This window comes from Peromyscus maniculatus, chromosome 21 (genome assembly GCF_049852395.1).
Source record: "Peromyscus maniculatus bairdii isolate BWxNUB_F1_BW_parent chromosome 21, HU_Pman_BW_mat_3.1, whole genome shotgun sequence".
NCBI lineage: Eukaryota > Metazoa > Chordata > Mammalia > Rodentia > Cricetidae > Peromyscus > Peromyscus maniculatus.
Window position 1 is genome coordinate 45,291,900 of NC_134872.1, and position 17,306 is coordinate 45,309,205.

At 43.6% G+C, this 17,306-nt stretch overlaps 1 protein-coding gene across 3 annotated transcripts in view; it reads right to left on the reverse strand.

The window, feature by feature from the left end:
• Window positions 1-17,306, reverse strand: part of Kif6 (kinesin family member 6) — a 323,542-nt gene that overhangs the window by 241,421 nt on the left and 64,815 nt on the right. For all 3 annotated transcript variants that reach the window (XM_042265864.2, XM_076557587.1, XM_076557588.1), the window contains one exon: window positions 11,228-11,357. In XM_042265864.2, coding sequence (XP_042121798.2) covers window positions 11,228-11,357 — 130 coding nt within the window. The remainder of the gene's footprint in view (window positions 1-11,227; window positions 11,358-17,306) is intronic.

The window sequence follows — 17,306 nt, forward strand, 5'->3', positions numbered from 1 at the left end:
AAAATGACCTCCTTCTGCTAGGTTTAATTAGAGATGAGAATTTTAGAGATCAGAGCAAACTCTGGGACTTGATCTTTATGTCTAGAAGACTGCATCCTGGAACAATGAGTGTGTCCATATTAACATTCTAAGAGTGCCTGCACCATAGCACTCGGCTTATTTTAATGGACACTGTAGATCTTAGTGTATACTTCATGTAATACCACTAGGCTAGGCTAGATGAGACAGAATTCAAATTACACTATCAGTCAAACCATGCTATCACAATCCAAGGGCTGGAGAGATGGCTCAGCAATTAAGAGCACTTAGAGCTTTGCAGAGAATCAGAGTTGGAGTTTGATTCCCAGCATCCACATGGGGCAGCCCACAACTGCCTGTAACTCCAACTCAGGGGATGCAACATCTTATGCTGGCCTCCATGGACACCTGGACTCACACATATATAACTATGCTCAGACACACACACACACACACACACACACACACACACACACAATTTAAAAAATATAATAAATATTTTAAAAACACAATTTAATTGCACTATATATATTTCTAATACCAGTTGTTGGCAGTCCACCCAGCTCCCAAATAAATCACACATAGGCTTATTACTACTTATAAATGCCTGGCCTTAGCTTGGCTTGTTTCTAGCAAGCTTTTCTTAACTTAAATGATCCCATCTATCTTTTGCCTCTGGGCTTTTACCTTTTTCTATTTCTGTATATCTTTCATTCTTTCTTACTCCATTGCTGGCTGTGTAGCTGGGTGACTGGCCCCTGATGTCTTCCTCTCCTCCTTTTCTTGCTCCTTGATTTTTCTTCTCTCTTTTTCTCCTTCAATTTATTCTCTCTACCATCCCTGCCTATCCTTTCTCGTGTCTTGCTAATTGGCTGTTCAGCTCTTTATTAGACCAAACAGGTGTATTAGGCAGGCAAAGTAACACAGCTTCACAGAATTAAACAAATGCAACATAAAAGAATATAACACATCTTTTTTGCATCATTAAAACAAATGCCCCATAACATAAACAGATGTAACACATCTTAAAATAATATTGCACAACAACCAGTCATATATAAAATCTGAGAAGGAAATGTCTGACATACATTAAGCACACAAACTCTAAGTGTATGTACATAACAGGTAAGAGTAGAATTATTAACAGGCCTTTTGCTAAGACTTCTCAGTTGCCTATTGAGAACCAAGAGTCACAGGATGCTATTCTGACTATATATAGTAAGATCAGGGTTTGAATACATCTCTCCTGCTGTGTATTTTATTCTGTCTGGGCTCTCAAACATGGAAGGAAGTTTGCTAATTCCATGTAGCTAGTATGTATTTCACTCGGAATCTTGTAAGGCTGTGTTACTGACCCTCGAATGGCCCAGTTGTAATTAAAATCCTCTTATTTGATTCACACACCATACCAGGAACTCTGGGCTTCAGCAAGGTGTTAACAAGCACAGTAAATCCACTCTGTTCTTCGTGTTCTTTCTGCACTACCCTGATGCTGTTAGATGGCAGGTCCAGAGGTAGCCTCTCCCATAACTTTGGCATAAACTCACTCCACACACTCCACACACTCCCCCAACCACCTCTGCATTTCCCTGGGTCACACAGCTCACTATAGAGGTCTGGGAGCCACACACTCACATAAATCTTGAGTTTTATTTCAAGCAAAGAGTTAGATATAAAGACTTTAGTAGCTCTTGGGAAAATAATTTATACAGCCCCATAAACTTTGCTGGTAGACTAGATATTTGGAAGGTGGCCTCTTCCAAAATGTCTGGAGCTCACAGATTTAACAAGTGTTGGAATCTGTCTGATATGTGTTCACCAACAGGCACAGCTGCTTCTGAATCCAGCTTATTTGCCTTCTGCACAATAATGCCAACCCCTAAAGTGTTAATTAATCCTTTGCAAGTGAAGATGCTTACTCATGAGGCCAACAAGCATGAGGATGCATAGTAGGTCCCAAAAGTCCCTCTCTGAGGACAAGCTGTGGGGAATTTCATCCTGTGAAGAAGGGCAGTGTAAGGCTGCTGCAGAGGTCGACTGTGAATGCATTCAGGAGTTATCAACTTTCATAGCTCATCAAGGACCCACATTCAGAAAACAATAGAGGTGATGTGACCTGAGGGTGGCACTTTCCACTCCTGATGTCAGAGCATCAGCCACTGTGCCCAGCTGCAAGCACTGGGCACACATCCCATCCAAAGAGATACAAGTGACTGATACATTGGTTAGGTTGATTTAATCACTCTAATTATTTTATACTGTACCCATGAGGCACCATACAAACAAATATAATTCTAACCTATTAATTTATAATAAATGAAAAGAACTGTTCTAACTTCCTGATAGCTGGCCCTGCTCATGTCCTAGGTCTAAATGGAGACAAACAGGTGAATGGGGATCAACTTATTTTTTAAATATTTATCTTTAAAATTCCTCTCTCTCTCTCTCTCTCTCTCTCTCTCTCTCTCTCTCTCTCTCTCTCTCTGTGTGTGTGTGTGTGTGTGTGTGTGTGTGTGTGTGTGTAGGAGGGGATATACATGTGATTACAACTGTCTTTGGAGCCCAGAGAAGGCACTGGATCTCCTGCAGCTGGAGTTGGAGGCCGTTGGGCGTTGTCTGACATGGATGCTGGAATCTGAAACTGGGTCCTCTTGAAGTTCAGTGAATGTTCCTTACTGCAGGGCGGAGTGGGGGATGAGACGGCTTGATGGGTTAGGAGCCACCAAGCCTAGGGAGGAGAGGCCAGTGCCCAGGACCCACACGGTGGGAAGAGAGAGATAACTTCGCTAGTTGTCTTCTCACTTATACATACCATGTCCACACACACACAATAAATAAAAACGTTTTGTGAAAAAAAGAATTAAATTTTTTTAAAAAACATCAAAATGCAAGGTGCAACAGGCTTTCCTTCCTTTCCTACCTCTCAACCTCTGCTGTCTTGATGAGCAGATGCACGGGTCTGCACACTAATTCTCATCCATCTTAGGGTTTCCATTGCTGTGAAAAGACACCATGACCACGGCAACTTTTATAAGGGAAACATTTAATTGAGGTGGCAGCTTACAGTTTCAGAGGTTCAGTCCATTATCATCTATGATGTTTTTTTATTTGTGCTGATGTGATTTTATTTGTATGTTAATAAATAAAGTTGCCTGGGGGTCAGAGCTAATAGCAAGCCATAGCAGAAGCCGGGTGGTGGTGGCACATGCCTTTAATCCGACCACATGGCAAACAGAGTCTGTGTGTTCAAGGACATAGCCAGCTTGGAGACACACGCCTTTAATCTCAATTTAAACCAACCATAGAGACCTGGAGGTCTGTATAGACGGGCAGTGATGAGGAGGTCATGTGGTTGGGTTTATAACCAATGAGAAGGCAGAACAGAAAGTCAATAAAAGACCTACAGGAAGTAGGTCTCTTTCTCAGCAGAAGGACAGCAGCGGTAGTGAGTGAAAAGGTGGTTTTAGTCTCAGCTACTGCTCTGACCTCTTGGGCTTTTAACTCTGCATTTGGCTCTGTGTTTCTTATTTAATAAGATCGTTACATCTACAATCATCATGGTGGGGAGCATGGCAGCATGTAGGCAGATGAGGTGCTGAAGAGCTGAGAGTCCTACATCTTGTAGGCAGCAGGAAGTCAACTGACACACTGGGTGGTATCTTGAACACAGGAAACCTCAAAGCCCGCCCCACAATGACACACTTCCTCCAACAAGGCCACACCCACTCCAACAAAGCCAAATCTCCTAATAGTGCCACTTTGTATAAGATGATGGGGGCCAATTACATTCAAACTGCCACATTCCACTCTCTGACTCCCATAAGCTTGTAACAATATCATAATGCAAAATGCATTTAGTCCAATTTCAAAAGTCCCCATAGTCTATCTCAGCAATGTTTTAATGTCCAAAGTTCGAGGTCTCTTCTGAGATTCATATCTTAACTGTAACCCCCTGAAAAAAAATCAGAATTAAAAAGCAGATCACACACTTCCAACATACAATGGCACAGGATAGATACTGCCATTCTGAAATGCAGGGAAGGGAGCACAGTGAGGAAATACTGGACCAGAGCAAGACCAAAAACCAGCTGGGCAAACTCCAAACTCTGCATCTCCATTTCTGATGTCAAAATGCTCTTTAGATCTCCAGTTCTGTACAGGTTTGTTGACTGCAACACACTTCTTTCCCTTGGACTGGTTCCACTCCCTGTTAGCAGCTCTCCTCAGCAGGTATCCCATGACTCTGGCATCTCTAACATCTTGTGTTCTCCAAGGCAATCCATGCTTCAACTTTACAGCTTCATGCAATGGACTCTCTACTAGGCCTCCATTCAGGGACACCCCTGACACATGCCTGACCTCAGTAGCTCTATTACATAACTTCTTTCTTCTATCCTCAACTCTAAACCCAGAACCACATGGCTGAAGCTGCCAAGTTCTGCTGAATTCAGGGGCTGGAACATGGCCCCCTTGTTCAATTACATCTTCACCAGCTTTCTGTCTTTCACTGCCTAAGATCAGCTATCCTAAAACTTGCTTTGTAGACCATGCTGGCCTCAAACTCAGAGACCCACCAGCCTCTGCCTTCCCAGTGCGGGGATTAAAGGTGTGCCCCACCACACCCAGCTCTAAGTTTTCCTTTAGTTTCTTTTCACAAGTTGGAAATTTAGCTGGGTGTGATCTTGCCCAGAGGTCACCACTCACTTTATTCCATTTCTTAATCTGCTTATCTCCTTGAACACAGGATTTAGCTCCATTCCACTTCTTGGTGCTTTTTCTCCTCAAAATTTACTTTTTGTAATTTACCCTGCTCAGCTTGCTCCTTTTCATTATAAATCTTCATTAGAGTTACCAATAATATCCACATGACAGAGTCTATATTAGGCTGTTTTGAGATTTTTTTTTCTGCCAATGGAATTAATCCAAAATTCTTCACTTTAGCCTCAGGCAGACTCTTCAGACAAGGGCAAAAGGCAGTCACTTTCTTCACCAAAATGTCACACGAATGATCTCTAGGCAACATACTAAAATTCTTCTTCTCTGAAATCTCTTGAGTGAGCCTGCAAAAAGTCAAATAACTCTGTCTTCCATGCTCCTACTAATATGGTTCATTAAGCAGTGCTTAAAGCATTCCACTGCTTTCCAAACTCAAAGTATCAAAGTCCAAATTCCTCCAAATGAAAACATGGTCAGGGCTATCACAGCAATACCCCAGTCCCTGGTACCGACTTCTGGTACCAAAATCTGTATTAGTCAGGATATAGATGTATATATGGAGAGAGAGAATTTATTCCCATATGGGAATTTATTTAAATGACTTTTTTTGCTTATTTTTTGTTTGTTTGTTATTTATTTATTTATTTATTATCTATTATTATTATTATTTTGGTTTTTCGAGACAGGGTTTCTCTGTGTAGTTTTGCGCCTTTCCTGGAGCTCACTTGGTAGCCCAGGCTGGCCTCGAACACACAGCGATCCGCCTGGCTCTGCCTCCTGAGTGCTGGGATTAAAGGCATGCGCCACCACCGCCTGGCTTTTAATTTATTTTTTAATTACACTCATGATATTCATTAACTATACTCATGATATTAATTACATTTGTGATATTCATTGATTACATTCACAATATTCATTCAATAATTATATTTATGATATTCATTAATTACACTAATTGTATAGATTTATTACATTCACGATATTATGTCCTGATACTACTGTCCATTTGTGGGGTTTTTCCATCAGACAAAACAGAGATTCTGTACTTGGGAAATCATTGCTCTATATTCCTTTCTTCTCCATCTTGAGATAACATCTAATCTTTCTGTCTCTATGAATTTGTATAATTCATAGAGTCCAACAATGCAGTCCAACAATGGCTAGTTGTGAATGGAAAGTCCAAGAATCCAGTAGCTGCTCAGTCCCACGAGGCTGGATGTCTCAGCTGGTCTGCTGTATGTGCTGGAGTCGCAGGGAAGTGGGCTCCAGTGCCAGTAAGGAACGGATGGGCTGACAAGGTGAGGGTGAGCAGGCAGAGTCAAACCCTCCCTTCTTCCATTGTCCTTATAAAGGCTTCTAGCAGAAGGTGTGACCCAGATTAAAGGTGTGCCTTCCAGCCTCAAGGTCTGGATTAAAGACATGTGGCTTCTTGCCTCAAAATCTGGATCCCAAGTGTGCCCTCCATTTCTGGATTGTAGTTCATTCCAGATAAGTCAAGTTGACAACCATCTAACATACTTCATCTGATCATCTCAGTGGTAGGTTCACACTGCTGCCCACCTTAGTGAAGTTCATTTCAAATCCACCCAGCCTGAAACTGCAGCTTGTAAGTGCTGTGGGACATTTTAGTCCAGCTTGACACTCCACCATGTGTGGGCAGAGAATGCTGGAGACCAGGGCTGGCCCAGGAACATGCCAATGGACATGGAGGGAAGTAGATGGCCTGAGCAGCAGGTACAGCACACCTTCTTCAATTACGTTTGACTAATTGATAGGAAAAGCTCAAGTCATACCAGCTACGGGTGGGCCTGGGGTGGGGTCACTCACTGTTCGTTTTTACAATATTCATTTGGCCCAGCCACTCAACTGGAAAAAAATCACCCTCAGGACATAATCAAGTATTATTCAAAACAGTGGTAGGATTGTAGAAGTTAAGGCTTCTGGATAAATACGAATTAGTTTTAATAACTTTTCTGTAAGAGGCTGGCTATGAAAAGAAAGCACACTCCACCTTGTGTCCTACATATTCCGACTTTGTTTTGCAAATGTTTCCTGGTTTCCATGGCAATCCCTAGAGATGTCTGTGTAAAAGGAAACTGGGAACTTTTTTTTTTTTTAAGAAAAGATTAGTGTGTTCTTTTTATCATGGGAAGCTCATTCTGTGCTGACAAATTACATTCTGACAGCTAGCCTGTGATCCAAGACAGGCTTGCCAGAGACCGAATAACACGGAATTTCTAGGAGCCGGCAGTCTACATTTATAGTTTCATGTGTAAGTGGTCGCTTTCATTGAATTCGAGAGATAAACGGAAGTGCTAAATGCTTGGAATACTTTTCCGATAATTCAGAAGTACATTCATACTTGGAATAGCTGACAGATGTTGGTGTAGTGGTTGTGGCATGGACATGGCTTCAGAGCCACTCACTAAGCTGTGCGAGCTTCGGCAAGACACAAAGCTCCTTCAGCCTCAGTTTCCCCAATAAATTAAGAACTGGAAACGGTGCGTGGAGGGCCAGGGAGACAGCTAAGTGGGGAAGGGAGCTGCTGCCAACACTGGGGACCCGAGGTTGATCCCCAGGACCCACATGGTGTGCTTCGGCACATATGTGTGTTTTGGTATGTGCATGCACATGTACAAATACACACACATAAATGAATAAGGGAATAAATGATGTAATTTTTTTAAATGTCTACTAGATGGTGTGACTACGATCACTGATTTATCAAAGAAAAAATACAGGCAAACAGAAAAGATGAGCTCATTAAACAGATATTAATGGATTAACACTAGAACTGGACTGTGTGGGGCTTCAGGCCTTCATGAGATTATTAGTCAATAAATGCCCCAGCAAGCAATAGGAAAAAGACTCGTGAGCCTGTGAGTGGGAACCTAGCATGTACATTTCACGAAGGACATTCCTTAAATCTTTTTAAAATGGTCAGAAATCCTGTATAGAGTCAACTAAAATAAGTGTGTGTAAGTGTGTGTGTGTGTGTGTGTATAGTGTGTGTAGTGTATGTATGTGTATGTAAGGTATGTGTGTGTGCATGGTGTGTGTTTATGGTATGTATGTGTGTATAGTGTATTGTTTGGTGTGTGTGTATGGTATGTATGTATCTATAGTGTGTGTATGTATGTATATATGGTGTGTATATGTGGTATATGTGTATAGTGTGTGTGTATGGTGTGTATATATGGTATGTATTGTGTGTGTGTGCATGTAGGGTGTGTGTGTGTACAGTGTGTGTATGCACAGTGTGTGTGTATAGTGTGTGTGTGTGTGATATATGTGTGTGTGTGTGATGTGTGTGTGTGTGTGTGTGTGTATTGAGGCCCAAAGCTGATGCCGAATGCAATCCCCAGTCACTCTTCATTTCCTGCAGTTAGTATTTCTTGCTAAACCCTGCTCATCAGTTCCCCCAATTCCAGCTACTGAAGCTAGACAGCTCACTCTGGAGGTCCTGCCTCCACCTCCCGAGTGCTGGGCTACAGGCGGCCTTCATAGCTGTCCGGCCTTTCCACAGGTTCTCGGGACCTGAACTCCCTTCTCACACTTGCACGGCAGGTGCTTCGCCTCCTGAGCTGCCTCCCCAGCCCCACAGGGAGCTAAATTTAATGCATAACTTGGAAGTAACAAATGGTCAAGCTTTCCAACTCTGAGAGGCTGCGGTGAAGAGGGTCAGAGCTTTTCCAGAACTCACTGAAGACAGAGCAACACCGCCACGAGCAGAGTCACCCTCGAGGAAGGCCAGACTGAGGCTGGGCCGGCTCGTCTCTCCGCGGCATTCTGCACTCTGCATCCCCCGGCTCGCTATCATTAAACCTGCATACAGACCTCAGATTCCTCACGTCTTTCCTCATCCAGATGCACTGTTTGTAATCTGCCTTTAGTCTATCAGCTTCAGTTATTGGAAACAGTAAGAGTGACCCAGATGACCTCATGGCGAAAACACTGAAGCATTGAACACAAACCGGAACAGGAAACAGAGTGAGATACTCAGAGATGAAAACCTAGGTGAACTTTCTTCCAGTGAAAGAATCAATTCAGAAGTCCTTAAATGCGTATGTCACTTAAACTCAGCCTACATAAGGTGATGAGTGTATTTAAAACAATCCCGTCAGTGAATAACTGGCTGGGAGACGGCTCCGTGTGTGGTGGTTTGGATGAAAATGGCTCGTATATTGGAATGCTTAGTCACCAGTTGGTAGAACTGTTTGGGGAGGATTTGGCCTGCCTCATGAGTGTTGTTTCAGACGTGAGCTCTCAGCTAACTGCTCCAGCGCCATGCCTAACTGCCTGCTCCCATGCTCCCCACCATGATAGTCACCGACTCCAGCCCTCTGAAACCATGAGCCCCAAATGAAATGCTTTCTTTTCTAAGTTGCCTTGGTGCTTTGGCATTGCAATAGAAAAGGAACTAAGACAACAGGTAAAGCGCTTGTCTCACAAGTGTGAGGGGCAGAGTTCAGTCCCCCAATACCCACAAAAATGTTGGGCAGGTAGGGGCAGCTTGCCTATACTCTGAGCACTCAGAAGGTGGAGACAGGGACCTCTGAACCAAGCTAGTTATCCAAACTGGCCAAATGGTGAGCTCTGGCTTCAGGTGAGAGCTCCTGCCTCAGTACACAACTATATATAATTAGGTAGAGACCTAATATCAACCTCTGGCCTCCATCTGTGTGTGTGAGCACATACACATACATACGCACACCACAACACACACACACACACACACACACACACACACACACACACACACACATACACACACACGCACACGCACACCAAAATTAGTAGAAAAATGTCAAAATACTAAGGGCCCCATTCCTAAGGGTAATAAGATGTCAACAGCATGCTTCCAGGGTCTGAGTCTGGGTCTATCACTTCCATGTCTCAGAAGAGTGCATTCCAGAGGTGGGCACCCAGCAGAAAACACATCATTCAATGGAGACTTTCTCTGACTAGCTAGATTCCCACCTTCCACTCGCCATCAGCAACACTATTAAATATGATGTCTGAAAGGATAATTTACAAGAAAGTCCCAGGGCTGGAGAGATGGCTCAGTGGTTAAGAGCACTGGCTGTTCCTTCAGAGGACCCGGGTTTGATTCCCAGCACCCACAGGGCAGCTCATAACCATCTGTAACTCCAGCTCCAGGGGATTTGGCTTCCCTGGGCACCAGGTGTGTACAAGGTGCAGAGACACACAGCAGGAAAAAGAGTCATACACATAGAATAGTTTTCATAAAAATGAAAAAGAGAGTCACCATGATAGCTGTAAGTGCCCAGAAGAGACTTGTTTCCACACCACCACCAACAACTGCACCACCACCACCACCAGCACTATCACCATCACCACCTTTTACACTATATCCGCTCCTTTCAGTTAGGTGTGACTGGATGGCGCCTCATGACCCTCCAACCCTCACCAGTAACTGGTCAAGGTTTGGGTCAATCCTGGCTGCTGCCTAGGGGTCTCAGACAAAACAAAGAAACCCAGTTGAATCTGAACATCAGATAAGCAAAGGATGCTTTTTAGTATAAGTGTGTCCAAATACACCCTGGAACATATGACACCCAACTTCCTGTGTTTCATGGGATTTTCTAAGTGTTTTACAAATACATGGGGACATAAACACACGCCACTAGACTGACAATCTGAGTAGGAAGAATGAACTGTGCCTTATGATTTTTAATTTCAAAATTATGCATCTTAATTAAGATGTTTTATGGGTTGTCATTGATTAGATACAAAACAATCTGTATTAAATTGAAAAACAGAAAGGTAAAAAGACAGACAATGTGGCAAAGTAGAAAGCAGAGGGCTGGGAACAAGGAGGTCCAGGTGTCTGACCCTGCTCACTGAACCTGACCTTCAACAGACGGCTGTGGAGGAGGGGATTCCCACAATGTGAAGGGAAACTAGAGACCTTTAAATGTAGTGTATTTTCCAGCTTCCTATCTTACACCAAAATAAAGAACGGACACTTCAAGAGTGGCAGTGGGGTGCAGTAGATCCCAACAAAAAGGAACTAGGCAGGAAGGATTTGTTTTATCTCACAATCACAGGTCACATCCATCACCATGGGGAAGTCATGGTGGCAGGATGAGCTTGAGATGGCTGGTCACATCACACTCAGTCAAGAACAAGGAGAAACAACTGCTCATATGCTCCTGTTTGCTTGTGCTCAGCCTAGGGAATGGTGCCCCCCACAGGGGGCTGGGTCTTCCCCTACTGGGGCCACAGGCAAACCCATTGCAGACAACCCCTCACTGGGACTCTCTTTCGAAGTGATTCTACGCTGTTTCAAATTGACAATTAAAACTAACCACCACACTAGGTGACCCAGGGAAGATCTCATTTCTACGGGTCCAGGTTTCTTAGTTTGCACATGAGATTTGGACAATATCATTTTGAAGGTCTTTGCAGCCTCCAGATTCTATTGTGTCTGACAATTTTGGGAAGTCACTGGAGGAGTGATGCCTGTTACCTCTGCAATCATCCTGTTGGTGTCCCCCAAGAAGAGCAAGTTCAAAGCTTCCTCCTCGGTTGTCGCCTGATGAAGAGACAGGTTTTTCAGGTGAATGTTCTGATCAGGATCCTCCAATGTTGTCACTTTCCTGGGGGGAAAAGAAAGTGAGAGAACAAGGTGCTGCAGAGAAGAATTGGAAATGTTGCAGCAATCACATTTTTCACAACCATCTAGTATGAACAAAACACAGGCGACACCAGACACCTCTGAATTAGCATTCAAAACTGATCCCCCCCCCAACAGTGCTTTCAAATAGCCCTGCACTGGAAAAAATATATCAACCACCCAATTGAGAGCTGCCCATCACTACAGTCTCCAGGTCACTAAATTACCTTAAAACACATGTTTTATTAAGTCAAATAGAAAGCTGTTAACTTTCTACCTCAGTATCAAGAAATGAAATGATACCATTTCCGGGGGGAGGGGGTCATAATCCAGATCTTCTCATTTGGTCTTATCATGCCCGATGTACCTGACATCCTAGAGCACAGTCCGCTTGCACAGGGTGATAACCGGGGTGGCTGTCATCCCTCTTGGAGGGATTCTCTTGGATTTTTCTCATCAAGACATGAAAACCATTGTCAAAAAGTTTATAATAAAGATGAGCTTGTCCACCAAATCCATTTCTAGGTCCTAGTCTCTTTCCTTCTATGACATCTTCCACCAGAGGTTTAGCTGTGGAATCTTATCTCCTACTACAGCTACCTTAGCGTGTCCCAGAGTCAGCCTGTTCCCTTCCCGCCCTGCTCCCAGAGAGAGCAGTTAACATTCTCTCCGGGGCCTTTCCGGGCTTCTTGCAGCAAACACGGTTTAGAAAACTTCCAATTCTGCTCCAAAGGCCTGCAGATTGGATTCTTTTGAGTGGCTAGGAGTTCTCTTCCAAGAGAATGCATCATTCACAGGGTCTGCCAAAGGCCATCTCTGTGTGAGTTTCACTTGCTCCAAACTTTATAATTCGTGGTATAGAGGAAAGGCTGGTACCATCTGGGATACTTCCTCTTTAAAGGAAAAGCAAGTGGGCATGCCATTTCCTCACCATAAAACCGTACTTACTGGGGACAAGGTTGAGAAACATACCGCACATAGGGCTGAGCAGTAAAAGTTTTTGTTCTTGGCACTTTGGCCAGTTATACATCTATGCACCAACTGCTAGCCACTGCAAAAAGATGGGTACCCATAGACCCGGGAGAATGCCCACATTTATGGGTATCAACATGAATGTTCAAAAGTCAATTTCACAGCATGGCCATTTAGCAAATTAACAACATAGTACCAGGCAGGAATTTCCCTCCTGAGGAACAGGCCTCAAGTCCAATCAGAAAGTGGTTAGATAGCCATAACTGTCATGCCACTATTGCATCAGTGGGCACATCTTGTCTAGCAGGTTGGCATTGTGTCATGGGGGGTCCAGCCCTGAGTAAGGTCACTGAAGACTTATACCCCAAGAGCTTACAGAGCACCTTTAGACATTATGGAAACTAGTGAGCAGGGAGGAAGTTTCCTAGTCAGTTGGAGGATGGTTTCTCTACGTCCTGCAGGCAAAGTGTGTGATGTCATCAGCAACAGGGTCTTCACATCCAAGAGGGCACACACAGCACTAATGAGACTTAGTGGGTTATAAAAAAAGAAGACATGAAGTTTGGAGGATGACACACTGAGGAAAAAATGGAGGAGGTGGAGGAAGGAAATCCAGGATGTAGTTTACATTCTACAGATGTATGAAATTCTCAAGAATAAAGAAAAGTTATTTTTTAAATAAAATATATGAATGAGGAAAAAACTTGTTTAGGATAAGGTTACCTTTTAAATGAAGATTTTTAAATACTATAATTAAATTTTTTCTATTTTGCAAGGAAATTTCTGGCCTTTTTGTATGTAATTTGTGGGCACTTAAAATACGAGCAGTGAGAAACTGTAACTTGCCCAGCAGTGTGTCCCTGGAGGTGGACTCCAGTCCTGCAGACGATTCGACTCCCTTCCATCCCCTCACAACACCCACAAGATGGAAAAATTCCCTTCCTTTAGAGAAAACAAATGCAATTTGTTTACTTTTTAAATATGACTTACAAGTGAGCTTATTAAAAATGCTTGGAAGGTCTGAAGGCTCTTATAATTGACATAGATGAGGGGTGTTATAATTGACATAGATGAGCTGTGTTATGATTGACATAGATGAGCGGTGTTATAATTGACATAGATGAGCGGAGTTATAATTGACATAGATGAGGGGTGTTATAATTGACATAGCTGAGCTGTGTTATGATTGACATAGATGAGCGGTGTTATAATTGACATAGATGAGCGGTGTTATAATTGACATAGATGAGTTATGTTCTATTTTGAGCAGACTCCTTTATGCCTTAGATTTCGCCTCTGACCAGCTCAATATACTTTGGCTAAGTTTAATCTCTAGGGACACAGAATACAAGATTCTCTCTAAATTCCAGATTTCACCAGGAAGGTGAGAGACATTAAGTAATATTTGAAGATGAAGTCAGAAAATAAGTGATGAGATGGTATACTCTTTAAAGTGAGAAGTGAGAGAATCAAGCAGTTAGCATGAGTAAAGCAAGTCTCCATCTCTAAGGTGCTTGCCTATAATGACAAAAGGATGAATGTGGAGATCGGAAACACTCCTTCCCTGCAAGAACCGAGAAGGGGGTGTCAGAGAAAGGGAGGCAATACAAACTCACCTTGACTCTCGCCATAACCAGATCGTAGCCCTTGCTCTTACCACAGCCCTAACAACAGCCCTGAATACCCACGGCATTAACCCTAATCCTAGCCCTAACTCTAGCACTACTGGGGCCCTGACGGGAATCCTAACTTTAGCCCTAAACCTCCTGTCCATAGCCACGAGGAGCAGGGGCCACACCCATTGAACATCGCCTTCTCCCCAGGGCATCTGCACTGTCTCATTTAACCCAGCAGTTCTCACAGGGGTTTCTGATTTGAATAGTCCTGGTGCTATGTGCATATCAGATTTCGCAAAGCTCTAGGTAACTGGTGTATGGACCAGTGTTGAACACTTTGGACCCCGGTCCCTTAAAGGTGGGCACAGACTGAGGCTGATTGGGGTCCCTGGTCTTTACTTCCCAGCCAGTTCCATCTCAGCTCCAAGGGGAAAGTTACTGATCTCTGACTGTGGCTGGGCACGGGGACAAGCCACACCCATGCAGGGGCAAAGCAACTGAACTGCTGAAGAGCCCAACCACCCGAGGCAGGCAAGCATGGGGCAATCTGCCTGGGACCCCCGTTTATTTTTAGGCTATGCACACCCCCTTTTTGTAATAATGCACTTGGAGCCTAGTTCCTTCACCTGCACACACACCTCTGTGCACACACACCTCTCCGCAGACAATACACCTAGCAACCTCGGAATCCCGACAGCTCACCTGGAATCCAGCTACATGTCCTCCCATCTGAACAGCAGCATAAGCTTCCCCACCCCTGGATATTAACAGAGTTAGAGAGTGTACCCAAGTGTATCTGGGTATGAAGGACAAAAGGGCTGATCTTGCCTGACTGATTTGGGGTGTGGGTAAAACAAAAGGCAAAACTGCTTCTTCTAGTCACCTTTTAGGGAGAATCCTCACTTTACCATCTTATTCCTATACACAATACAGCGCGTATATGATTAAAAACCTGGTGGTGGTGGTGCACACCTTTAATCGAGAGGCACAGGCAGGCGGATATCTGTGAGTTCGAGGCCAGCCTGGTCTATAGAGCAAGATCCATGACAGGCACCAAAAACTACACAGAGAAACCCTGTCTTGAAAAACCCAAACAAACAAACAAAAAACTGGATGCATTCTAGAAAAGTATTGCACAATAAGGAAAATGATTATATAACCTAATCTGTCAATCAAAATAGAGACCCACCTTCATTATACTCCTATATATCCTCTTTCTTCTCTTGAACCTCAGAAAGGGAAGCCCCAAACAGGAATGTGGTCCACTATATGTCTTGACAGTGGCCCTCTACAACCTGCCTTCCTGCTTTGCTAAGAACAAAGTCCCCTTGCTTCTAAAGCAAACCCGAGTGAGCCCTAATTTTCAATTCTTTGGATAAAAGAACCTGAAATGCCCAGACCCTGATCATCAGTAATACATTCTTCCATAGGAAGTTTCTACTGGTCATGTAGTCAGTAGGTAACACCCCCTCCCTCCCTTCTTCCCTCCCTTCCTCCCTTCCTCCCTCCCTCCCTCCCTCCCTCCCTCCCTCCCTCCCTCCCTCCCTCCCTCCCTCCCTCCAGTTAGGGTCTCTTTTGCCATTTCTCCACTGAATTTCTCCTGGCTTCTGCTCCATCGCTTGGACAAGAGGCTCACAGTCTCCCTGGAGCTCTCACCACCAGCCTGTCAGCCCCAGGCCCTCTCAGGCTCCAGAAGCCCTGCCCTGGCTACTCCCTCTTACCCAGGATGCTCACCGGGAAGGAAATGAGAATGTTCTCAACTCTCCTACTGCTGGTATTATTGTAAAGGGGAGATTTGGGGAAATAAAGATCAGTGGTAAATGTTTCTCACCAAGATGCTTCCTTCCCCAGCTCGTTCTCTCTCTCTCTCTCTCTCTCTCTCTCTCTCTCTCTCTCTCTCCTTCTCACACCACAGCCATTATTTCCTCAGACTTCCGCTCATTCCTTGGTTCTGACTACAATTTTTACAGGCTTGCGAGAGGACTGTATTAGTGTTTCTTAAATAAACATTCTACTTCCAGGATGGAAACCCACCAGACTATTTATTTGATTGCTTTGAGTGGGCCTGTGAATAGTTTCCCTACAAAATGTTTCTAAAATGTTTAGATTTCAAGCAAAACTCACTGATCATTCTGAGTTGGACACCTAAGTGGAAAAGTTCTGCTAAGTGTACCCAGCCTGCTTAATGATGGGGAAGCAACAAGCTTTGTGTTTTCTCTATAAACAGAATCTTCCATTTGGCTACTCAGTAGGAATTTGTAGGCTCACTGTAACTTACTGGAAGGCCTGTGAAGAACAATAGCCAAGTTCTGGCTTTCAATAATGGAAGCCATCAATGAAAGAGCTGTCCCTGCCCCACACCCTCCCCACCTCCACAGCATTCCAGCACCATCCACACGCTTGACAGGATTTCCCAGAAGTTACTGCCATGAATATAGACCCTCGTTTTCATGTTATAGACAAGGGCTACCACGTGATTTCCTCTTCTTTTCTTTAATGCCGGCTTGCGTGTGTCCCGTTCAGTCACGCAGGCTGTGCACTGCACACTGGCTCTGTGGCCAAGGGGTGCACTACCATCCTGATTTTGCATATTTTCTTAGGATGAGAGTCTATGAGAGAGCTGTGCAGTGTCATTTCGCTAAGATTTCAATACTGGATGCTGGAGTCTACTGACTCTTTTTGTTGTTTTTTTTAAGATTTATTTTATGTGATGTGTTTGTGCCCACAGAGGCCACAAGGGGGCATCGGATCCCCTAGAGCTGGAGTCAGAGACATTTGTGAACCACCCAACATGGGTGCTTGGAGCTGAATTCTGGTCCTCTGATGGTAAGCCTACAGCCACTGAGCTGTCTCTCCAGCCTGTGATTCTTTTACAGTAATAGTCATGAAAAGCATCACCATCTTAAATAATATGCTTTCTATTTAGGAATACTAAAATTAACTAAAGCAAGGTGACCATTTCTGCACAGCTAAGACCAACAGCTGTCCTGTTTTGCCTCGGGAGACACATTTAAACTCTAACGACGTTCCCATTATAGCATGTGACATGAGGTGCTTTCAAAAACAATTTCTATTTTCATTTTAAATTACTTAAATATAGAAACAGACTGAAGACATACATGTATATTTGTGTACACATCTATAAACATATGGATAATTTAAAAAACAAACCTTTTATTTTAAGATAATTGTAGATTCATATCAGCTGCTAGGAATAATTAAAAAAAAAAAAAAAAAACAGCCTACAAAATCTGGAGCCTAAATTTTTTCCTATGAGAACATCTTTTCTTTTAAAGACTTCAATTTTTTTTTCTTCTTTTTCTGGAGCTGAGGACCAAACCCAG